Genomic DNA, 26,505 nt, shown 5'->3' with positions numbered 1-26,505 from the left:
TAAAATTCTATTATCCCCACTGCTTCTGTATAGTCATGATGTGGAGGTGCCAGTGTTGGACTGGGGTGGGCAAAGTTTAAAAATCACACAACACCAGTTTATAGTCCAACAGGTTTATTTGGAAGCACTAGCTTTCGGAGTGCTGCTCCTTCATCAGGTAGCTACTATCTCAGTTTTACATTGATTTAGCAACGTACTTTTTGCTGGAGTGGGACCTGAACCCAGAATGTTCGTACTCCGAGATGAGTGTGCTACCACTGAGCTACATTTGGCACGTAAACATTAAGAAGATTAACCCAGTTTTTTCAAACCCCACCACAAACTCTGCATCTTTGCTGCTATTTCTAATTCTATTTTGGCGGCTGTCTCAATAATCTGGGTAGACCTGTGGACTCCCTGAGGGGTTTGGGGACATAATCGGGCTGCACCTTTTGAATTTTTAGTCAACCTCTACGTATTCTTGTGGGGGGAACGTCATCCAGGGTTTGAATTATCACTATGAATATGGCAGCAAGGCAGTTGTAACACGGAATCTCAACTTTTGTGATTTTAATTCCACATTCAACCCTGCCCTGGCCGTCCAAGAAGCAGGTGAAATACTGTGTTTGGGGACTAATGTGCTAGTATGTCAATGTGCATATCATGATTTGGAGGTGCCGGTGTTGGACTGGGGTGGACAAAATCAAAACTCACACGACACCAGGTTATAGACCAACAGGTTTATTTGGAAGCACTAGCTTTCCAAAGGCACTGCCTCTTTATCAAATGGTTGTGGAACATGGCCATATAACACAGAAATTATAGCAAAAGGGTTACAGTGTCATGGAGTTGTAATGATATATTAAACAACTTTAGTTAAAAATCACATCACACCCTGTTATAGTTCTTAAACAAATTTAGATTAAGTCTTTCACCTTTTAAATGGGATATGGTGGTTTAATATGTAAATCCCAGAATTACATTCTCAAGGTGGCGTCAGTTTATCTAATTGTCTGAGCTGAGATGATACCTATTATTAGATGTTTCCATAGGCAGGTACTTAGAAGAATATGGGCCAAGTGCAGGGAAATGGGATTAGTGTGGATAGCATTGGTTGGCATGGACCAATTTGGACTGAAGGGCCTTTTTTCCATGCTATAGGACTCTATGACTCTATAAAAGGAGCAATTTAAGGAAACTTACCATGGTTGACAATTAGCTCTGAGGCAGAGAACAACATCCTATGTGTTGGATGTGCTTCTTGCTTCTCTTCTTGCTGCTCCCTCTCCTCATGTATACACTCCCTTCACTAACAACATCTGACAGCATTGAGCCAGCTTCCATGAGAACAATGGCACCCAACTTTAAAACTCTATTACCCCATCTTGACCGATTCACTGCTTCAGTATTGTCAGATTGCTTATCCAACATCCAGACTTGGACAATCCATGATCTTCACCAGTGAGAAAGAAAGTTATTGGCTGGAGGTATGTAAACATTTTCGAGGAGTTGTGATCACTACTGCATGTCTGCTATTTAACTGAGGATAATTCTTGACAAATTCATTTATACTTCAGTGCTTTTGTCATATATTACATCTAATTCAATGACTGCACACATCATAAAGCAATGCAATTTTAGAAAGGATGTGAAGGCATTGGAAAGGATGCAGAATAAAAATGGGGCTAGAGATAAGGAATTTTGGTAGCTACATGATGAAGCAGCAGCACATTGAAAGCTAATGCTTCCAAATAAACCTGTTGTACTATTACCTGGTGCTCTGTGATTTTTAACTCCATATTGTCAGATTGCCTATCCAACATTCAGTCTTGGACAATCCATGACCTTCAGCAGTTAGAAAGAAAGAGCTTGTCCTTATAATATTGCCACTGCAACTTCAGGACAGCCCAAGTACTCAACAGACAATCAAGTGGTTTTTGAAGTGTGGTCATGATTAGAACCTAGGAACTATGGCTGCTAACTTATACATAGCAAGCTTCATGAACAAGAGTGTAGTAACAAGCAGTTAATTGTTTTCGTATGTTACCTGAAGGGTGAACATTGACTAGGACACTGTGAAGAAGTTCTTAACTCTTCTTAGAAATAATACCAGAGGATATTTAAACCTTGACCCGATATGAAGCCTTGGTTTAACATTCCATATAAAACATGGCATTTCTGATATTGCAGCACTACCTCAGTTCTGTTTGGTGTAGTAATCTACATTTTGCTAGACTACGATCTGAATCCAGTAGCAAGTGTGCTAATATGGAGCTACATCTGGCACATAAACATTAAGAAGATTAAATCCAGTTTCTTCAAACGCCACCACACATTCTGAACTTTTGCTGCCGTTTCTATTTCTACCTTGGCCACTGCCTCAATAACTTGGGTAGAGCCATGGATTCCTTGAGGGGCTTGTGACATTATCAGGATGCATCTTTTAAATTTTTAATCAGCCTCCATCTATTCTTGTGGGGGAATCTTCATCCAGGGTTTGAATAATCATTGTAAATATGGCAGCAAGGCAGTTGTAATATGGAATCTTGAGGTTGTTAGAGCCTTATTCCTCATTCAACCCTGCCCTGGTCATCCAAGAAGCAGGTAAAATGCTGTGTATAGGGACTAATGTGCTAGTATGTCAATGTGTATCTCAATATACTATTAACAGATAATACCTATGAACTGTTACAAAATGATCTTTATTTGGAACCTCCAATAAATCCTACCTCCTGTTCCTGTTGTGATACAGAATTTTCATCTCAAATCCTTTGGCTCTTTGAGCGACTTTGTATCCGATCCGTCCCATTCCAATGATCCCAAGTGTAGCTCCAGTCACTTCGACTCCAAACCAATTCAAAGGATACATTTTAGTGTCGGGGGAAGTTGAAATCTTCTGACCTAAAATTTTAAAATCAAAATAGTCAAGAGCAGTGGGTGTGTTGAATAGCAGACAAATAAATATTTTCCATAAATAAAATCAGAAACTGCTGGAAATATTCAGCAGGTTAGGCACTATCTATCTGTGGAGAGAAACAGAATTAATGTTTCAGGGTGATGACCTTCCAACTGAATGTTTTTCAGAAGTTGGAAGGTGGTGAAAATTGAAGGCCAATATTGTACAACATCCTCATCACCTGGCAACAAATAGGCCAACAGTCTGTTGCAATTTCATCACAGTGCTCTTTAAAGTTAATTAACTTTTGTACCTGCAACAATTAAATTGAGAAACCTAATACACATTTTCAGCATTGTGGCAGCAACAAACTGCATTCTCCAAACATAAGTTAGCATTCGGTGAAAACCAAGGAAGAAGTGTACACTAATCTACAACCTGTAGTTGGCTCATTTGCTAAACGAAAACATCAAGTTTCAGTAATTTTTAGGGGCTAATGTAAAGCTTTCCTTTTATAATCCATATATTGTCAATGCCTACTGCATGAGTAAAATACCACATCCACAAGGAGAACCAACTGGTTTTGGTAAATGTAGTGTTCCTGTATGGTAAGATATGCAGCCTGAGTGAACTGCCTATTTAAATTCCGGTCAATTCTATTAAATTCAGTTTTGAAATATTACTTTTATGAAGACTGGAACATTAGGAAATCAATTAATTTAATCAGATAAGTGGCCCAATGTTTTCTTGGTTTACATATTTTTACAAGACACATTTCTTTTCCTGTCATGTGTGATTTGTAATTTACTGTAATTATACAATTTCTTTTTAATAGCATTACCTTTAAAGAAAAATCTATACCACGCAGGAATTCACAATTTACCAACAAAGCCTGTAAGAAATACTGAAAGTAGCAGATGATAAATTACAACTATAAATACAGACTTTCAATATTTTAAAAATAACGATGGCCTGGATTATTCACTGAGGGCTAACTCTTCACAATGTAAATGCTGGGAGTGACATTGGGTTTCATCTGCTACTCTGCTTTTTCACCAATTGATCTTTCATTACTATACCTGAGACACTGCCTCTTTCCAAGAAGATGTCTCAGAGTTGCCAGCCAGTCAAGGCAGGAGATTTACAGTGCTGAAGGTGTCGTTCAGAATGTTTGGCATTGCTGGTAATGCAGCTAGGCCAAGGAGAAAATGTTCAATAATACATCCTGACCTCCAAGGATTTCGGGCAGGCTCTGGTGAGTAGGTGTAGGGTGGGGTCTTGATTAACAGCATCCGGGAGAAAGCTGGATGCAGAGAGGGACAACTGTCTTAGGTGGAATAGTGTCCAACTGGCACCAGGGACCAGGAAAAGAAACACCTTTCCTTTAACCTTCAGCAACCAGCAAGGTCAAAGCTGCCATGCTGCAGTTTCGGCCACAGATCTTTTCCTTCAATCTGAGCAGTAGCTGGATGAGACCCTTATGAAGTATATACTGCTCACTGAATTGGATTCTGAGCAAGAAAGCTGTCATCAAACCTTACAGTCCAGACTTCAAAGCGGTAATGAGAAAACAGAGAGATAGCTGAGTTCCCACCTTGCACCCTCCCAACCAGTCAAACAACCCTACTTGTTTCAGAAGTTGCAACCTGAAAAGGCGTTACTTCTACCCACTCTATGGAATAAAGAATCACAGAATTGTTATGGACAGAAGGAGGCTTTTTAGCCTTTTGGATCTGGACCAGCTCGCTGATTGAGAATTAGGACTTAGTGCCATTCTCTTGCTTTTTCCTGTCACCTCATTCATTGTTTCTGTTTAAACAATCATCTCAACCTTGCTTCAACGCCTCAATTGAACCTGACCACACTTCCAGGCAGTGCATTCTTGACCCTCTATTTACTGTATAAAAAAAGCTTTTTCTCACATCACATTTGATTCTTTAGTAAATTATATTAAATCTGTGCCTTCTCATTTTGATCCTTCTAGCAGTGGGGAGGCGATGGCCCAGTGGTATTATTGCTGGACTATTAATTCCGAGAGCCAGATAATGTTCGGATCCTGCCATGGCAGATGGTGGAATCTGAATTCAATAATAATCTGGAATTAAGAGTCTAATGATGACCATGAATAACATCATTAGACTATCTGGATCACTAATGCCAGCCTTACCTGGTCTGGCCTACATGTGACTCCAGACTCACAGCATTGTGATTGACTCTTAACTGCCCTCTGGGCAATTATTGATGGGCTACAAATGTTGCCTAGCTAGTGATGCCTTCATCCCATGAATGAATTTTAAAAAGTACGAAATTTCTCTCTCTCTACACTTGTGTTTTTGAAAACTTTTATCAAATCTTGTCTAAGCCACCTCCTCCTGTCCAAATTCTCCAGTCTGTCTTCATAACTGAAGTTTCCCATCCTTGTAAAACTCTGCTGCACGCTTTCCAATGTATTTACATCCTTCCTGAAGTGTGATGCTCAGAACTGTAGACAGTACTCCAACTGAAGTCCGAATTGTGTCTTCTAAAAATTCAGCATTAATTGCAATAAACTGGACAGTAGAGTGTAGAAAGTGTGATTATTCATTTTTAAACATAAATCTCCTCCGCCTCTGCCGCATCTGCTCCCAGGAGGACCAGTTCCACCACAGAACACACCAGATGACCTCCTTCTTTAGAGACTGCAATTTCCCTTCCCCTGTGGTTAAAGATGTCCTCCAACGCATCTCGTCCACATCCCGCACCTCCACCCTCAGACCCCACCCCTCCAACCGTAACAAGGACAGAATGCCCCTGGTGCTCACCTTCCACCCTACCAACCTTTGCATAAACCAAATCATCCGCCGACATTTCTGCCACCTCCAAAAAGGCTCCACCACCAGGGATATATTTCCTTCCCCACCCCTTTCCGCCTTCCGCAACGACCGTTCCCTCCGTGACTACCTGGTCAGGTCCACGCCCCCCCCTACAACCCACCCTCCTATCCTGGCACCTTCCCCTTCCACCGCAGGAACTGTAAAACCTGCGCCCCACACCACCTCCCTCACCTCTATCCAAGGCCCTAAAGGAGCCTTCCACATCCATCAAAGTTTTACTTGCACATCCACTAATATCATTTACTGTATCCATTGCTCCCAATGCGGTTTCCCCTACATTGGGGAGACTAGGCGCCTCCTAGCAGAGCGCTTTAGGGAACATCTCTGGGACACCCACACCAATCAACCACATTGCCCCGTGGCCCAACATTTCAACTCCCCCTCCCACTCTGCCGAGGACATGGAGGTCTTGGGCCTCCTTCACCGCCGCTCCGTCACCACTAGACGCCTGGAGGAAGAACGCCTCATCTTCCGCCTCGGAACACTTCAACCCCAGGGCATCAATGTGGACTTCAACAGTTTCCTCATTTCCCCCTCCCCCACCTCACCCTAGTTCCAAACTTCCAGCTCAGCACTGTCCCCATGACTTGTCCGGACTTGTCCTACTTGCCTATCTCCTTTTCCACCTATCCACTCCGCCCTCTCCTCCCTGACCTATCACCTTCATCCCCTCCCCCATTCACCTATTGTACTCTATGCTACTTTATTCCCACCCCCACCCTCCTCTAGCTTATCTCTCCACGCTTCAGGCTCACTGCCTTTATTCCTGATGAAGGGCTTTTGCCCGAAACATCGATTTCGAAGCTCCTTGGATGCTGCCTGAACTGCTGTGCTCTTCCAGCACCACTAATCCAGAATCTGGTTTCCAGCATCTGGAGTCATTGTTTTTACCTCCTTAATTTAATAACCTAGCTGTCCTATACTGGATAATTTGCATTTTTCTGCCTGGTCCCTGAACTTACATTGTAACTTTCAGCTAAATGTTAGATATAAACAAGTTTAGATTTTCAAAAAATTAAAAAATTCCCTCAACTCACCAATTCCAGCGCCCTGATCTAGTCATACTCAAAAACAAATGAGAAACAGTTTTAGAACAGTCAGTAAGTGCAGTTAGTCTATATGACAGCAAGTTTCTGTGGTCCACAATTTTATGATTTGAACCTCTGTTTTCTCTGATTATTATGTTAGTTTGAATGTTTATTACTATATACTCTACTCCTTCCTTGGTTTTAAAGATCAAAATTATAGATTCCAAATCATTATCTATTTTGCAAAATAGTTTACATTTTCAGCCCTATCTTACCTTCCAATATATTCCTGGCAGATGCCAACATCAAAGCCATGCCCATTTCAGCAGTAGCATTGTCAACCACATGAGGAGTGTTGGCCACCTTCACCCCAAAACTGTAGATCAGAGATAAGTTGAGATGGTCTACACCAACTCCATGATTTATAATGGCCTTCAAATGAGGTAGAGATTTCAGAAGCTTTTCATCTATTCTGGGGTAACCTTCCCATTGAAAAATAAACTGGATTTTATCAGCGTGTTCTTTTTCATTTTTCAGGAATTCTTCACAGTAAATGATGTTGAAATGCTTCTTGATGAGTTCTGCAAACCTTTCTGGGATACCTTCTGTTTCACTAACTTTAGAAAGTAAAACATGAGCCTGATCATTCATTGTCTGTGGGGAGAGCAGAAATAAAAGATGTTATTTTGTAAATTAGTTGGATGTTATGTTGCTAGATTTTCTTCTCACCATTCTTCACTTCTGTTGTTTCAGGTAGGCAACACCAGGCAAAGAGCTAAAATGGATTGAGCCACCAATATCGAAACCTCCTGGTCACACACAGACACTTTTGGAGCCAAGTCAAGATTCAAAATTGGAAATCTGCACCTCTAGTTAGCATAATCCCACCCTCAAGCTCTCTTGCTAGAGGCGGCACCATTATCACACAGGCCAACTCCTGCTAGGTCAATTTAAGGACCACTTACACCTATGTTCTTGACAACTTTGGGATCTAAGGACTGCTGGACCATGCATCCTGCAACTTAGCCTGTTGAATAGAGTGGCCAAGTACAGCTTAAAAGCAGCCTGCTGACAACAAGCTGGACCATTGTAAAGACCTCCCATCAATTGCTCTGTGAAGATGCCACCAAAATGCATAAGACAGAGCCTCATTGGCCTCATGAGCTACAGGACTTCCATTTTTGAAAATATTAGACAAATTCTGAGAGCACCTCCATCTTGAGACACTCTCACACTCCTCTACCTATCTCAACAACACCATCTCTGTCAATGAAACTTCCATTTTCCTCTGCTGCAAAGTTTTCCAATGGATTTCCTGCCTTCAGAGCCCAACCATCTTCTTTAACTAGATAGTGAATTTGAAAGCAACCTATTCATTTACCTGTCTCCTAGAAGATTCCAACTGTCAGGGTACTTCTGACCTGGACAGGGTTGGGGCCCAAAAATCAATTTGATTTATGAAACTTTCGAAAAGGTGGGTTATTCTGCCCAACGTGTGTCATTTGATGACCAATTTTCTGAATTTGTGACACATGGAGTGAGTCAGCTAAGTCAGTTTTTCTATTACATGAAAGTTTTTTCCTATAATATACTGCTTCGCAGGCAACTGGATTTAACTAACGCATCCTGCAAAGTAAAATTACTTTTGCTGCCATTTTTATTTCACTTGTTTGTTAGTTCAGTTCATTTTTATTTCTTTTTAGTGTATGTAATGTTGTTAACTTTATACAGAGTAAGGGATGAAAGAAGAAAGTTTTACACAAAACCATAAGGTGTAGCTTCAAAGAAAAATGAAAAACAATTTTTAAAAAAATCTCCATTGTTTGCATTGGTGTCAAGGAGATTCATTTTTATTTCCAGAACAGAGTAGAGGATTGATGTTCTGCTCAAATTTGGATTTTTAAGATGAAAATCTGGAAAAATTAAAGGAAATAGCACACCTGATCTATGGTACAAGTCACTTCCTACCACAGCAATAGTTTGATTTCTGTTGTTCTTTAGCTGTTCTCTGCTGAATGGATTTACAATTTATCTGGCAATAGTAATAATGAAGGAACAATCAAATCCCAGAGACCATGAAAATTAAATAAATAAAACCAATAACATATGAAATTAAGAAGCCGCATTAAGAGCTTCAGGGAGAGAATGTGTTCTGGACTGAAGGAGAGAGTTCTGAATTGTTGTAACTAATTTCTGACTTGCTACAATCAGCTGCCAAGTTTATGGTTTTGAAAGGGGAGGTAAACTGAGGAAAATTAAAAAGGTATTTATTTTGTTTTCTTGGTTTTGGTCATGATCGTTTATTTAAGTGTCACTCAGAGGGATGTGATCTTTCAATTTGGGAAGTGTGAAGCAAGGATGGTGCTTAAACTTGTGGTTTCAAAACGTAAAGCTGAACAGGCTCTCTATGGATATTTCATCTCTCTGGTATACTATTTATCCTTCAATGGGACTGTTTCTTAAATTGGGAATATTCTTCTTTTAGAGAAGACGGGTGAGAGGAGATTTGATAAATACTTTAAAAAGTGCACTGGACAGAGTTTATAGGGAGAACTTCTAATTTGTAAAATAAAAAAAGTGTGAGTGCATTGATTTAAAGTGAAATGCAAATGAAGCAAGCATGAGAAAAATCGTTTTCACACAATGAGTAGTTATGGAATCATATAGCACAGAAACAGCTATCGGATCAACTTGTCAATGCCAATCTGACCTAGTTTCATTTGCCAGCATTTGGCCCATATCTCTCTAAACCCTTCCTAATGACATACTCATCAAGATGCCTTTTAATATTGCTTTTATACCTACTTTCACCACTTTCTTTGGAATGCACTGCCTGGAAATGTGGTGGAGCCTTCAAGAGAGCATTGAAGAGATTAGATTCCCTACAGTGTGGAAACAGGCCCTTCGGCCCAACAAGTCCACACCGACCCTCCGAACAGCAACACACCCAGACCCATTCCCCTACATTTACCACTGATTTATGCACCTAACACTACGGGCAATTTAGCATGGTCAATTCACCTAACCTGCACATCTTTGGACTGTGGGAGGAAACCGGACCACCTGGAGGAAACCAATACAGACATGGGGAGAATGTGCAAACTCCACACAGACAGTTGCCAGAGGTGGGAATTGAACTCAGGTCCCTGGCACTGTGAGGCAGCAGTGCTATCCACTGAGCCACAATTATTTGAATAGAAATGATGTGCAGGGATAGTGGGAAAGGACAGGAGATTGGCATTAGGTAACAGAATGAGCTGAGTGGCCACCTTCTGTGCCATGAGAATTCTGTGACATTTATTTTTTTAAAAAGTTCAAAATGTTTGCAGTTCAGTTCACAACATGCACTTTGTCCGATATATGTATGATGATGATGAGGACCAGATCAAGACAAATGAAGGGCTGACTGAATGGGCAAAATGATAAAGATACAGGACTAGGTTACTTGCCTTGTAAGACAACAACTTCAAGTTTGCACCAAGATATTAGAAGGATGTCAGAAGGAGACAGTGAGTGGAGCATAGCGAGAGCAGGAATTGATTAAATGTATAAGATGAGGAATGGGAAGCAAAGAGTGTGTGTGGTTTTCTGTTAACATCACTGTCAGATGAGTAAATTGGGGATTTTACATATATTGATTAAAGTCATTTAACTTTTGTGACAACTCAGAGGTAAACTCCTACTCAATAAATCTGTTACAGATGAGCTTAATTATTATTCAACCCACACCTCATTCCACCACTAAATGCCAATTATACGGTCTCTCTCTTTATAAAACCAGGGATTCCTCATGAGGTTTTAACACACCTATCAACTTGCCCTTCAAAAACCTGAGAGACTTTCAGAGCTTTTTAAATAGAAGGCACTTAAGATCATGAATACTTTTGATTATGGGACTAAAGAGAAACTTTCTGTTTGTAAAAGGAAAGGTATAAGATAGAGCGTTAAGGATATTGGCAAAAGATTGCACAAGAATTCTATTTTTATGCAGCAATTTACAAACAGAGCATCTTAGTGCTTGGCATCATGGAGGGTCTAGCCTGGGATTCGAATTGGTGGTTGTGGTGGGGAAGTCCTCGATCCCAGAGCCATGAAATGGACTTCGTGGACTTTGACTTCTTATAATTGTTTTTGTTATGTCTTTGTGGAACGACTGTTATTTGGAACTTATTTCTTTATTTTTCTAATTTATTACATGTAGAAGATGCTTTATCCGAAATGCTGAGGACCAGCTGTTTTTTTTAATTCAAAATTTTTCGGTTTTTAGAATGTGACAGTTTAATGGTGAAATTTTTAAAAATCTTACCACAGAAGCAGACTTCTAACTAAGCGTGCTTGGTCGCATCTGAGTGACACGCATCGAGTGGGTTTCCACTTGGGGGCGTTCACTTAGAAACCCCAGGCCGGTCGGTGCTTGGCCATGCCCTCCATGTTGCATCTGAGTGTCAACCTTGGTTAACTGTTTGCTCGCCAAACAACTTTGCTAATGAGAAAAAAAACACAAAAAAAACCTTCAGATTTCAGTACTTTTTGGTTTTGGATATTCAGATGAAGGATCTTCTACCTCTACTATGAGTTTGCATTTTTTAAGTTCTCTAATACTGGACAGTGCATTACGTTGACAAGAATTTAAACTCGATCAGTCATAAATACAGTGGTTACAAATAGCCGGTCAGAGGCTAAGAATCCTGTAGTGAGTGACTCTCCTCCTAACTCTCCAAAGCTATCCACTATCTATGAGATACAAATCAGGAGAGTAATGGAATATTGTCCATTTGTCTGATGGGTGCAGCTCCAACAATGCTCTCAAGAAGCTTTATATTGTCTAAGGTTGTAAGGAAATGGAAGGATTAATGCTGAGGAATGCACTAAATACTGCCCAATATGGTGTCTCTTGAACTAGAGCAGTTAACAGCTTTGGATCTCCAGTGAGTAAGACACAGCAGTGAAGTCTCCTTCATTGTGACTTAGATTGTCATGCCAATGTAACTTGTATCTATTGTAACTATGTAATAAGTTATATCTTTTATTAGAGAACACAATTTTCCTCTCTCACTAGATCAACTAGGCCTTCTACATGGAGAAAGTGAGGACTGCAGATGTTGGAGATCAGAGCTGAAAATGTGTGGCTAGAAAAGCGCAGCAGGTCAGGCAGCATCCAAGGAGGAGAATCGACGTTTCGGGCATGAGCCCTTCTTCAGGAATGAGGAAAGTGTGCCAAGCAGGCTAAGATAAAAGGTAGGGAGGAGGGACTTGAGGGAGGGGTGTTGGAAATGCGATAGGTGGAAGGAGGTTAAGGTGAGGGTGATAGGCCGGAGTGGGGGTGGGGGCGGAGAGGTCAGGAAGAAGATTGCAGGTTAGGAAGGTGGTGCTGAGTTCAAGGGTTGGGACTGAGACAAGGTGGGGGGAGGGGAAAATGAGGAAACTGGAGAAATCCGAGTTCATCCCTTGTGGTTAGAGGGTTCCTAGGCAGACGATGAGGCGCTCTTCCTCCAGCCGTCGTGTTGCTATGGTCTGGCGATGGAGGAGTCCAAGGACCTGCATGTCCTTGGTGGAGTGGGAGGGGGAGTTGAAGTGTTGAGCCACGGGGTGGTTGGGTTGATTGGTCCGGGTGTCCCAGAGGTGTTCTCTGAAACATTCCGCAAGTAGGCAGCCTGTCTCCCCAATATAGAGGAGGCCTTTTCTACCCACAGTCCAAAGATTAGCAGGTTAAGTGGATTGGCCATGCTACGTTGTCCATAGTGCCCAGGGTTGTGGAGGCTAGGTGGAATAGCCTTGGAAAAGGCTGGATGAGATGCTCTTTAGAGGGGTGGTGTGGACTCAATAGACCAAATTGTCTGCTTCGACACTGTAGAGATGCTGATTCTATGTGATTTTATAACTTTAAAAGAAGTAACATTGCAGCATGAAGACAAGTAACTACTCAAAGAAGTTAGTGAGTTAGAAAATTCTACAAGTCAAAGATATTGGGGAGTGTTACTGAACAAAGAGACCTTGGAGTGCAGGTTTATAGTTCCTTGAAAGTGGAGTCGCAGGTAGATAGGATAGTGAAGAAGGCGTTTGGTATGCTTTCCTTTATTGGTCAGAGTATTGAGTACAGGAGTTGAGAGATCATGTTGCGGCTGTACAGGACATTGGTTCGGCCACTTTTGGAATATTGCGTGCAATTCTGATCTCCTTCTTATCTAAAGAATTTGTAAAACTTGAAAGGGCTCAGAAGAAATTTAAAAGAATGTGGCCAGGTTGGAGGATTTGAGCTATATGGAGAGGCTGAATAGACTAGGGCTGTCTTCCCTGGAGTGTCAGAGACTGAGGGGTGACCTTAAAGAGATTTATAAAATTGTGAGAGGCATGGATAGGGTAAATAGACAAGGTGTTTTCCCTGGGGTCGGGGAGTCCAAAACTAGAGGACATAGGTTTAGGGTGAGAGGAGAAAAATTTAAAAGGCACCTTATGGCAACTTTTTCACACGAGAGTGATGTGTGTATGAAATGAACTGCCAAAAGAAGTGGTGGAGGCAGGTACAATTACAGCATTTAAAAGGCATGTGGAAAGGTAAATGAATAGGAAGGGTTTAGAGGGATATGGGCCAAGTGCTGGCAAATGGGACTAGATTAGGTTAGGATATCCGATCAGCATGGACAACTTAGCTGGAAGGGTCTGTTTCCATGCTGTACATCTGTATGACTCTATATTCCTAGTGGAAACATAATCCAGCCCTTTCTTTTTGGAAAGAGAATATTTAACTCATTAATTTTATCAGAGCGAATATCACTACTGAATGTACAACAGTTGCAGAACATAGTTTACAGCCTGTACAGTAGGATTATTAGCCCAGAAGATACAACACTTAGAATTAAGCATTTTCAACAGAAACTCTACACCACAGAGTGACAGACAGCTGAGAACTTGGATATATTTCACAATCAAGAATTCTCACTACTGAGCATATTTTGATCTGAATCTTCAATTGGTAGGAACTAAATTATATTTTAAGAAGACACTATTCATGGAACACCATTTTTGACGAACTGTCCATTGGTCTGTTTTTCATTGACTGGCCGTTCTCGGAAAGTCTCGCTACTGAACATCCAGTCAAGCGACAACTGCTGGAAAGTTTTCTTGTAGGATTTCTTAGACTTGTGGGAGAACCAAAAAAGACAATCCATTGTGATTCAGTGTTTGGTATAAAAAATCTGTTTTATAACCAATACCAATAAAGGGTTGGCAGAATGTTTTCCATTCTTATTAATACTGAAGAGAATGTCAGACAATAATCAAAGTTTATGACATAATGAGAATGCACTGAGCTGTACACTCCTCTTAGAGTTAAATGTATTACATTAGTTGAGGATTTCTTCAGCAATACAGACAATGGTGATAGATTACAGCCTGATGAGATGCTGAGGAAACTCAAGTTAAAGGAAATTATTTCCGTATCTTGGCAAACAAGAAAAGATTTTTTTTTGGGATAATCTTCGGTCAGTGGAGAACCTTAAGTTGTATGACTGAGGACGTGAATACATAGCTTTCACGAGTGTGTGTGTGTGTGTACTCTATGTACACGTTTAAAGTAAAGGGTCTACACATTTCAACACAGATTTGCTGGCACATTGAGAATAAACAAATTGAGGATATGGTGCTCACAACTCCAATGAAATCACCACTGAATGGGACAATGTCCAACAATACAGGACAGCTATTGAAGAAGAAATTTCCTACCTCAGAGATCCAGGATACTATTATCGGAAAAAAATATCCCTGTTCTTAAGAACTAAGATACCATTCTTTTTAAAAAAAAGAGTTCAACAGGATATCTGACCTCTGAAGGAAATTCACTTGATTAATGATTTCCAATAGAGCAATGCCTGTTTTCAGCAGGAACTATTGCGAGTAAAGAAATTCCAAAGAGAGAAAAGGCATTCAGTTTTAAACGGCTTGGACCTTGTTCTGTCATAAACAGAATTAGAGTCAATAATCTTCAACACTGAGACATACCAATCTTCCAAACTGGAAGAGAACATATTCTGAGAGAACAGTGCCACCTCCAGACTGCCTTCAAAAATTTGGCAGAGGGGATAATGTAATTATATATTCTGTGTATATATGTCGATGATACTGGGTGGGGATTAAGGAGATATTGTAAAGAGTCTGAAAAGATTAATACTGAGTGCATTCGGTAGTACATAATGTGATGTCACACATTCAGCGGGAAACAACTTTAGATTTCTTCCTGAGGAAATAGACCTATCATCATCAAGATCTCCATCTTCAATAATTATGTCTATATCATGCAAATGTGACTCAGATAATCTCATGCAATAATCTACAACTTGTTAAAACAAGAGCTTTTCTTCATAAGCTTGCTAGGTGCTTTTCCCTCAAACACAAGACCAAGTAGTCCCTGTAGATCGCTACCCAAAAAAGGTAACATCAAATCTACTAGATCACCCTGGTCACATGAGCTGTGCTATGGATTATCTTTCATCACTCTCTCGACAAATATTTTCAACCTATTTACTACCTTCAACATTCAGTCACTCCCTTCACCACCAATGCACAGAGGCACCAATGTATACCATTGAGAATCTGCACTGCAGCAACTTACACAGGCACTCCTGACAGTACCTCCCAAACTGAGGGCCTTGACAGAAGGATAAGGGAAGCAGACAAATAACCACAATCACCTCCTGCAAGTCCCCCCATCCTGCAAGCTCACAACTAGCCATTCTATAAATCCTGGAGTTCCCTTCCTAACAGCATTGAGAGTGTACCTATACCACATGGTCTGCAGCAGTTCAAAGTAGTAGCTCACTATTAGGTTTTGAAACACAAGATCCTGAAGTGTCTTCACAAAGTAGGTGCGGAGAGGATGTTATCACTTTTGGCAGAATCTAAAGTTGGGGTTGCTATTTTAAAATCCAGTTTTGCAATTTGAAACAGATGTGGTGCATTTTGTTTTCTCAAATCATGAATCTTTGGAATCCTTTCTGAATATGTTTAAGACAGAAGTAGTGTAAGGTTATTGGGCGTAAGCAGAAATATGGATTTGAGGTTTACATTTCAGACCTTACTGAATGGCCTGTTTGTAATTGTAAGTTTGTGTATATGCTCTCAAGGATACTTGGGGATGGACAATAAATTCTGTCTCAGCCAGTAATGTTGTATCCCTTGACAGAATAAAAGCAAGCTCTCTAATGCAATTAAAGGGAGATGAAGTCATTCATGGTAAGTTTTTAATATTTAAAATAGATATTTAACAATTCAAAGCAAGTAACTAAGTAGGAGAGAGTGCTCTTAATGCAGCTTAGTGTTTTAAATTCAGTTATCCAAAAACCTGGCAATGCCTAAAACCAGACAATTTCCTGCAAGATGTCAACAGAGTAAGATGCTCCAGCCGGAGCACCTCTGCTCCGCCTCTTCTTTTTTCCTTTCCCTCCTTCCTGCTTTTTTTGTTTAACTAATGACTTCAACTTACCCAGAGGGGAATGGAGGAGCTAGTGAGGCCCAGAGGCAAATTCTGGAGTGGAGGCCAGGCGAGGGGAAGCAAGTCCCGGATCGGACGCCAGGCGAGAGGAAGCAGTCTCAGGCGGAGGCCAGGCGAGGGGAAGAGAGTCCTGGAGCATTGGCTGGTGCAGGGAATCGAGTCCCGAGAAAACTTAACTTGGAGGAGATAACAGCCAGTGCAGAGCAGACTGGGGTCTAGCACGGACAGTCAGATCACGTGTGGAAGCCCCTGTACTCAGCCTATTGCGATGTAATGTTCATTTGTAATTTATTTATAGGACTGTAGTGACTATCCTTTTAACTATACCTTATTTCTTGAAAGTAATACAACTATTTTTCTTTTTGTGATTTTTGAGAAGATTTGTAGCTCAGGTTGAGGTTCAGGATGTCTACCAAACTACTCTGACCCCTTAAGCATCATGGTAGCCCACAAACTTATCAACACACTGAAACAGCCACTGATGAATCTAAAAGGGACCCAAGACCAACAACCAGCAAAATGAATATCATTTGCAAAAAACCCTGCAAGGACTGTAACAAACACTACTGATGATGTTACCTAGCATGGCGACAAATTGTCTGAAACAAACCAGCCAGCTCAGTGATCAAATTTACAACCTGAACTTTTGTGTTTAATTCTTCTTTCGCACAATACCGTGGTACTTGCTTCTTATGGCGCCATCTTAAGTGCAACATTGTAAAACCTTTCACTGTACTTGAGTACTGTACATGTAACAATTTTATTAGCTGCCATGTCTCAGTTTTAATTGTTGAGTAAATGAGTAAGGTGACTTGGTGAGGTAACTTGGCTGAATACTGCATTTGCACGGTAATGCACCAGATTAGTCATCTGCTTCATAAATCTGTTTTTTACCTTGGACATTTTAAGTCAAATGGAGTTCACGTAGGATCAATCTGCCAGATCCTTGCTCAGTAATGCAAGAATGCAAAATTAAATATTTTCAAGCATTACTTCATTCTTACATATCCTCATTTTTGTACAGGAAAACCTATTCATTTCCACTCATTTATCTGCTTTGAGTATTTTTCTCCCTTAAAAACCTGCAAATCCAAAATCTAGTATGATCTCAGTCTCAGGATTTCCTGAATTGGAACACTGTACCTAAACCAATTTCTTCAAAACTTTGACTAGATGTGATCTGAGTTGATTGTAAATGTGCCATTGGCACAATCTATGATTACGTTATCAGCAGTTGTTAGAATGTACTAGAATTTGAGGATGTATTTTCCTTTTTTAAAAAGTTTTTATATAAATGTTTTATTGAATAAAAGATTTTAGGTTTTTTGCAAAATTAAAAAAACCAATAAAAATTGTATGACAACTTTACAATATAATAGCAATAATAGAAAACAAACTACTACTCTACTCCATAGACTACAGAAACACAAAAAACCCTATAAAAACTACAGTTCAATAAATAACCAAAGAGAAAGAAGAAAAAATAAATAGACAAAATAAAATTAAACCAAGTTATAACGAGGTAACTTAGACGATATTCAATTAAATTACTGCACAGCACAATCTCATCGTAGCTCCCCATCACTGGAGCAATAGTGACTAGACGTGTATTTGTCCAGGATTCTTCCTCCCAGGGGCCCCCAAACCGACAGACACAATCCTCACGGCTAAACAAAGGCCCTGAATAATATAGCCGATATATCTACATCATTATAATTCAAAAAGGACAGCCATGTTCTGTGAAACAATTCTGTATTCTGATGCACCGTACTTGTAAGGAAGTCCAGAGGTATGTGTTCCATGACTATCCTACGCCAACTCAAGAGTCCTGTGACCCAAAAGGAGGGATACCGGATCCAAGCTAACCTCAGTTGCTAAAACCTTTACCAAAGCACTCACTATGTCAACCTAACACCAGCGGATTTTGTGGCATGACCACAAGCAGTGAGTAAGAGAACCAACCTCCATTTTGCACTTGGGGTATATTGGGGACACACCTGTCTTGAACTTTGCAAGTTGTTCTGGTGCCAGATGAGCATGGAGTATCTTCAGTTGAATAGCCTGGGTCCTATTACAAATTGAGATCTTCCTAACATTTTCTCAGATATCCTCCCACATCTCTGACGAGATTTCCACCCCTAATTCTTGAGTCCAGATTTTATATAGCAGTTCACTGTCCTTCGAAAAATTACTACCTAACAAGTGATAGAGAGTGCTAACCAAGAGGGCACCCGTAGGCCGGAGCACTCTTCTCTCCATGTCCGATTTGTTGGGATTAACCATTAATGTAGTCTTTTTTATACAAAATCTCTAAACTGGAATTAACGAAAGAGATCCTTCCTAAGTAGCTCGAACTTCTGACTCAGCTGTTCAAAGGACATTATGACCTCCCCATCAAATAGATCTTCCAAACAGAGATTCCTCTGGACTCTTAGAGCTTAAAGTCAGAGTGCATCAAACCCAGCTGGAATCCCAACATTCCCACTATTGTTAATTGCCCTTTCCATGCTTTAACTGTGTTTAGGACATTCAGGTTGTTGCAGTAACAGTTCCCACCTTGTCCATAAACAACAAATTAACGAGGAGCATTTTGTGTGGGAGGACTCAACATCAAACCAAACTGATCGCGGATCGCGCCAGGCCCATTCACCCACATAAGATAACAAGGAACTCAATTGGTACTTCCTAAAGTCCGGAAAATCTAGACCTCCCCTTTCTTGTGGAAGCTACAATTTATCCAGCTTAACAAGAGGCCGCCTATGATGCCAAATAAAAGATCCAAGCCAGCTGTAAAGCCTGTGCAGTGCTTGCCTTGGCAGCAAAGGGAGCATTCTCGTGGGACTGTAATAAGCGAGGAAGAACATTCATTGTAACCAGAGCTATCCTGCCCAACCAAGATATCAGAAGACCTTCCCAACTCTGAAGGCCCTGCCTGATTTTCTCTCGCAGCTGCTTGTAAGTGGCTTTATATAATTGATCGAAAACTGGGGTAATAAAAATGCCTTCATACCGAAAACCTCCCTGTGACTACCGGGAGGAGTAACGGGTTCTATCCTCAAAGCTGGATATAATAGTAAGACCCCCACAGGCATGGCCTCTGATTTCATGAAATTAATTTTATATCCTGAACACAAACCAAATAGATTAATCACTTGTATTAGGCGGGGCACAGATGTCATTGGATGGGTTAAAAAAAGGATGTCATCTGCGTAGAGGGTAATTTTATACATGCCTGACCCTACCTCCAGGGCAGTTATATTGGGACGGGGAGGGGAAGAGAAGAGAAAGGGAACGATAAAAAAGGAACAGAGATAATAATGGCCCCGACATATTAAAAGGAAGATCAAGATCACCCTCTGACAACCAAGTAAACCAGGCAAATTATAGGAAAAAATTGGCAGAATAGAATAATTGTCCATATAATTCAGGCCAATCAGTCTATTTTAGAGCATCCAAGAAGTCCTTTGCCTTTTCTGGTGAATCAAAGTTGAACATGGACCCTCCGTGGCTGAAACGCAATATTGCCGGATATCTAATGGCGTACTGGATAATCAGGTCCCTCAGCATTTACCTCATCAAAGGCGAATCGCAAACAGGAAAAGTCCTAAAAAAGCATGATTCATGATCCTTTATAGACCGTAGCATGGGGATCCTTCCCCAGTGCTCTAGAGGCTTCTAGCATCATCTGATAGTCTCTATAATGCAGCAGTTGCACTAGGACCAGGTGGGGGCACTGTCCGAGCCAGGCCTGCGCACGTCGACTCAGTGGGCCTGCTCGACCCGCAGCCGGCCTACCTTGACCTCCAGCCTTAGAAACCGTGGGAGCCATTGCTCCAGAAAGCTGACAAGCTGGCCTTTTTCCTCCCATTCAGGAAGCCCCAGCAACTGGATGTTCTTCCAATGACCTCGATTTTCAAGGTCATTGACTTGCTCCTCCAAGGCCCTCGATGTTCCAGGGCCTGAACCCAGCCCTCTGAGGATTTGGCTGCAGTCTCAGAAGCTGCGGCCTGTTGCTCTGCATCCCCGCCCCGACGCTGGATCTCCAGGTCATACCTTTGAAGCATGACCGAGATCAATTCAAGCCTGGTCTAGGTCTCTTCCATCGACGAGTCGACCTTCTCTTGGAGATTTGCGAGATCAGGCTTCGCTCTCAGGTGAGTCCTCTGGGGTGGCCGCGGAGGCCGACGCTGTGGCCACAGGTGCATCCATTGTTGTTGGGGGGAAGGGGGTCCCTGCCTGATGCGAGCCCCGTGCTCCTTTCCCCTTAGTCATTTTTTAAACTGTACCAAACTGTTCAGAACTGGTGCTAAGTAGTTCCAACAGTCAGGAAAGAGCTATTTTCAACAAATTGGATAGTGAAGGGAAGGTGAGTGCCCCAGTTTGGGGTCTGGTGCAGAGCTCAGCAAAGCAGACCTACTGTGTCACCACCATCTTGAATCCCCCTTTAAAAGCTTTTTATGGCTTCAAGTACACTCTTGGAAAATAAATTAATCTTTTGTCCTGGAATTATTTGATGTGCCATCACTGTAAATATCATTGAAATATTCAACTTGCTACTCTAAATATTCTTGAAAACTTAATTAAACACTGTTTAAAAGCAGCATTTTTGCATCATATTTTGAAATTCTATAATTTAGATGTTGGGGAGGTGGTGTCTATGATAATTAATTCCACCAACAAAACCATTTGCGTACCAATGAACTACAAGACAGGTGTGGAGGAGTTGTTAATATGTAAAACTTCAGTCATATGTTGTTCACTTTGAATTATTCACATTTTTACAGCTGAAGCTTGGTAAAAGATTAGTAAGGTTCATTGTGTCCAGCTTGAAAATTTACAGTGAGGTGCTAAGTCCAGTATTTTAGTAGACCGGGAATGAATCCTGACAAGAGAAACAGCAAATAACTGCACTTAACATTCAGTAGTCTTTCCACTTCAACTGACTTCCATTTTCTAGTTCTGTGTAATCTCTCTTTTGGATTATTAGCCCACTGATTTATCCTTGGTTATTTTGTACAGTGTTTTACTTTAAGTTCAATTAAAAAAAAAAGCGTACAACAATTTTAATTCATTTTGTCTCAACAAATATAGGTCTAATACAGGCAGAATTGAAGCATTTATCATAGGGATTAGAGAAATGGCAGAGAAGCTCGAAGATGACTTTGTTTTTCACTGAGGAAGATATCAGAAATCTCTAGAACCAGAAATCCAAGTGGTTAGGGAGAATGAGAAGTTAAAGGAAATTTACTTGTGCAAGAGGACTATGCTGGGGAAATAAACAGGGTTGATAAATCCCCAGGAGCTGAGTTTTCATTTCAATCATTCTGAAAGAAATGAGTATAGAAATAATAAATGCACTTGTGCTTGTTTTCAAACATTCTATCAATTCTCAATGATTCCTATGGATTAGAAGCAGCAAATTTCACCCTACTATTTAAGAAGGGAGTGAGAGAGAGAGAAACATAAACTATGTGACTGTTAATTTTGCATTAGAGTTGGGAGAATGCTAGAGTCCATTTTAAAGAATGGACAAATCTGGTTAATTAGTGATCTGACTGGTCAGCATGGATTTGCAAATGGGAAATTGTGTTTAAGATTATTGGAGTTTTTTGAAGACATGACTAACAAAATTGAAGTAAAGCTCACAGTGGTAGCATATTTAAATTTTCGTAAAGTTCTGGAAGTCTTCTGAACTAAACAGGAATTGAGTTAGAAAAACTAAATCACTAGGGGTAGGAGGAGGTAATACACTGGCATGGATTGATGCTTAGCTAACAGTAGGAATAAATGCTATGACTTGTGCAGTACTGCAATAGTTGGATCAATAGTTGGGTCCAAGCTGCTTACTATCTATATCAGTGACTTTGATGTGGGAACCAAGTGTAAGACTTTAAAATTATGAATGATATAAAGCTAAGCAGTGATGTGCAAAGAAAATATAAAGTGGCTTCAGGAGGATTTGGACAATGTTAGTGAACAAGCAAGGACATGGTAGATAGAACATAATATGGAAAAAGATTAAGTTGTCCACTTTTGTAAGAGAAACAGGTGTGTAGAGTATTTATTTTAAATGGTTAGCAATTGGGAAGTGTAGATGTACAAAGATCTAGGTGTCCTTGCTAATATGTCACTAAAGCCTAACATGCAGATTCAGCAAGCTATTAGGAAGGCAAATGGGATATTAGGCTTGTATTGCAAGAGGATTTGAGGAGAGGAATAGTGAAGTCTTGCTTCAATTGTACACAAATGTTTGGTTACATCATACGTGGAGTACTGTGTGTATTTTTAGTCTCCTTAAGTCTGGAAAGATATTGTCATAATGGGAGTACATCAAGGTCCCCAGGATGGCAGGAGTACCCAATGAAGAGACATTGGGCAAACTGGGCTGTATTCTCTAGAGTTTGAAAGACGGAGAGATGATTTCATTAAAACTTGGGAAATACTTAAAGGAATAGACGGGTTAGAAACAGGTTTGGATGTCTAGAACCAGGGGACACAATCTTAAAATTAAGGGGAACGTCACTGAGAAAAGAATTTTTATTTTTACTGAGAGGGTTGTTAATTTTTAGAATTCTAACTGCTGAGTTGATGAGCTTTTTGATAAAAGGAGGAATAGTTGCAATTCTACAACCCTCCAGACCAAAGTCCCAATCCAGAGAAGATTGAAAGATAATTGCCAATGCCTCTAATTTCCACACTCACTCTTCTTCAGTATCCTCACATGGTCCCCTTGTCTTATTAGACTTAAGTACAGACAACTTGTCTAATACTGCCTCCTTATCAATTGTAACTCTTGCTTGTGACTGAGTTCCCTCCACTATTACCAAGGCCTGTTAGATAAAGACAGATGCACAATATTAATTTCAATGCCTTTAACCATACCTCTGCCTCTAAGTATAAATCCTCTCTCTTGGTGCTTAATTCGCCCTACTTTTTTTAATCACTTGTTTTACTGTAGGTGTGTTATAAAAGACATTGGGATTCCTCTTTATATTAACTGCCAGTCATTTTTTATAATCCCTCCTTGTTTCTCATTTGCTGTCTTGCCTCCCTTCTACATCCTCGATATTTAGCTTGGTTCTCAACTGCATTTACTAACTGACACTTACCATTAGGCACTTAGTTTCTTTGACTGACTTTCTCTCTTATTTATTAAACATGGAAAACTGGAATTTTGTTCAATGTTCCCCTTTGCGAGTGTATGTGACCAAACCATTACCTCTTTGAAAGTCACTCATTATTGAACCACTATTTTTCTTCCAACCTTAGTTTCTGTCTATCCAACAAAACTCCATTCTCATCCGAACTCTTCACTGACCTACATAATCTTTTTCTCTATCCTAAACTATTATGCTACAATAATCACCCATTCCTAAATACTCCCCAATTGTCACTTGATCCACTTGTCCAACCTCATTCCCAAGAACCAAGTCAAGCAATGACCTCTTGTTAGATTGAATACATACTCCTGTAGGACACTGTCCTGAATATAAACAAGGAATGCTTGTCCTTTACTGTTCCTCTAATCTACCACTATGGAGTTGACACCCAGGTAATTAAAGTCCCAAATATAACTATACTGTTTAGACCTCACTATACTTTGCTTGCATGTTTTGTTTCTCCACATCCTTCCTACTATCTACTGGTCTATATATTATGCTGAGCAATATAACTGCACCATTTTTATTCCTTAGCTCTAGTCAAAGCAATTCTGTCCTTGAACCCTCTAAAACATCCTTTCATCAAACTCATACCACAATCGCTACCCTTTCTCCTTTTCTTTCTTTCATAGCATTTCTAAACACCTTGTGACTAGAAATATTTAAAACGCAGATCTACCCTGTGTTCGGCCAGGCCTGTGTTACCACCACCACATCATAATCACAGAAAGCAATACGTGTCTGTAACTCACCAATCATTCGCATACATTGAAGTGTATCCCCAATTTTTAGACTTAATTACTTTCTCCACTACTGACTCCACTTATTAATTTACCAATCTCTCGTAATATTAGGGAGTTTTGAAAACCCAAAGAAGCCCAAATATATAAATAGAAAGCAGGAATTATCAGCAGTGCATCACCCGGAGGCCCACTGAAGATGTTATCTAGTATGGTGATGAAACATCTGGAAATGAACCTTCTAACTCAATGAGCAAACCTACATCCACATTTGAAAATGTTATATGCCTTTCCCAGCATGTCTGCACCTTTTTTTAATATCATGTTTTAATATTCTCTGCTTGCTCGCAAGCCATAGCAGAGTGAACTTAAATCTTCTTCAACAATACCAGCAAAGTATTCCCTCTGCGCGTGTGTCGTTCGCTGTGTCTGCCTGTCCAGCTTCTACATGTGTCACCTTCCCCTAGAGCTAGACCCTGTGTTTCAGGAATCTAAAGCTCTCCATCTTGCACTTTTCCAGCCATTTATTTATCTGCCATATCTTCCTAATTCTGAACTTATTTATAAGTGGTATTGGGAGTAATCTGGAGATGACGACTTCACAGGTTCTGCTTGCTAATTTCCTAAATTCAATTCCAGGATCACCTTATCCTTATCAATGTATGTTAGTACTATGAACTCTGGCTGTTCTGAGGTAGGGTGAACAATGTCCTGCAGCTGTTCTGTGACATAGAGTCATAGAGATTTATAGCATGGAAACAGACCCTTCGGTCCATGCTGACCAGATATCCCAACCCAATCTAGTCCCACCTGCCAGCGCCCGGCCTATATCCTCCAAACCCTTCCTATTCATATACACATCCAAATGCCTCTTAAATGTTGCAATTGTACCAGCCTCCACCACCTCCTCTGGCAGTTCATTCCATACATGTACCACCCTCTGCGTGAAAATGTTGTCCCTTCGGTCTCTTTTATATCTTTCCCCTCTCACCCTAAACATATGCCCTCTAGTTCTTGGCTCCCCGACCTCAGGGAAAAGACTTTGTCTATTTATCCTATTCATGCCCCTCATAATTTTGTAAACCTCTATAAGGTCACCCCTCAGCCTCCGACGCTCCAGGGAAAACAGCCCCAGTATGTTCAGCCTCTCCCTGTAGCTCAAATCCTCCAACCCTGGCAACATCCTTGTAAATCTTTTCTGAACCCTTTCATGTTTCACAACATCTTTGCAATAGGAAGGAGAACAGAATTGGATGAAATATTCCAACAGTGGCCTAACCAATGTCCTGTACAGCCGCAACATGACCTCCCAACTCCTGTACTCAATAGTCTGACCAATAAAGGGAAGCATACCAATCGCATTCTTCACTATCCTATCTACCTGCGACTCCACTTTCAAGGAGCTATGAACCTGAACTCCAAGGTCTCTTTGTTCAGCAATGCCCCTTAGGACCTTACCATTAAGTATATAAGTCCTGCTAAGATTTGCTTTCCCAAAATGCAGCACCTTGCATTTATCTGAATTAAACTCCATTTGCCACTTCTCAGCCCATTGGCCCATCTGGTCCAGATCCTGTTGTAATCTGAGGTAACCCTCTTCGCTGTCCACTACACCTCCAATTTTGGTGTCATCTGCAAACTTATTAACTGTCCCTCTTATGCTAGCATCCAAATCGTTTATGTAAATGACAAAAAGTAGAGGGCCCAGCACCAATCCTTGTGCCGCTCCACTGGTCACAGGCCTCCAGTCTGAAAAACAACCTTCCACCACCACCCTCTGTCTTCTACCTTTGAGCCAGTTCTGTATCCAAATGGCTAGTTCTCCCTGTATTCCATGAGATCTAACCTTGCTAATCAGTCTCCCATGGGGAACCTTGTCGAACGCCTTACTGAAGTCCATATAGATCACATCTACTGCTCTGCCCTCGTCAATCTTCTTTGTTACTTCTTCAAAAAACTCAATCAAGTTGGTGATACATGATTTCTCACGCACAAAGCCATGTTGACTATCCCGAATCAGTCCTTGGCTTTCCTAATACATGTACACCCTGTCCCTCAGGATTCCCTCCAACAACTTGCCCACCACCGAGGTCAGGATCACCGGTCTATAGTTCCCTGGCTTGTCTTTACCGCCCTTCTTAAACAGTGGCACCACGTTTGCCATAACTGTTATCATCAGGAATGCATCAAACCATTCTGGAGTCACATTGACAGCCACAGAGACACCTGTCTATTTCAGGAACTAAAGAATCCTGTAACAGTACTACTGTTCTTCCTCCACTCCAGTACAGCTTGGCTTTTGCTGCATTCCTCCAAGGATCCATTGCCCACACCACAATCAA

At 40.8% G+C, this 26,505-nt stretch overlaps 1 protein-coding gene across 3 annotated transcripts in view; it reads right to left on the bottom strand.

Moving 5' to 3' along the window:
* Positions 1–26,505, bottom strand: part of LOC122564356 (uncharacterized) — a 68,109-nt gene that overhangs the window by 15,444 nt on the left and 26,160 nt on the right. For all 3 annotated transcript variants that reach the window (XM_087978635.1, XM_043719111.2, XM_087978636.1), the window contains exons 2-4: positions 11,083–11,259; positions 7,052–7,430; positions 2,709–2,880 (exon numbers count right to left, since the gene is read on the bottom strand). In XM_087978635.1, the coding sequence (XP_087834761.1) occupies positions 2,709–2,880; positions 7,052–7,427 (548 nt within the window). In that variant the 5' untranslated portion in view covers positions 7,428–7,430; positions 11,083–11,259. The remainder of the gene's footprint in view (positions 1–2,708; positions 2,881–7,051; positions 7,431–11,082; positions 11,260–26,505) is intronic.

The sequence above is a fragment of the Chiloscyllium plagiosum genome, unplaced genomic scaffold (assembly GCF_037043375.1).
Source record: "Chiloscyllium plagiosum isolate Xiang-an unplaced genomic scaffold, Cpla_swu_hap1 HiC_scaffold_34, whole genome shotgun sequence".
Classification (NCBI taxonomy): Eukaryota; Metazoa; Chordata; class Chondrichthyes; order Orectolobiformes; family Hemiscylliidae; genus Chiloscyllium; species Chiloscyllium plagiosum.
The sequence above is the reverse complement of the archived record's forward strand: the minus strand, read 5'-3'. Positions and strand labels throughout refer to the sequence as shown.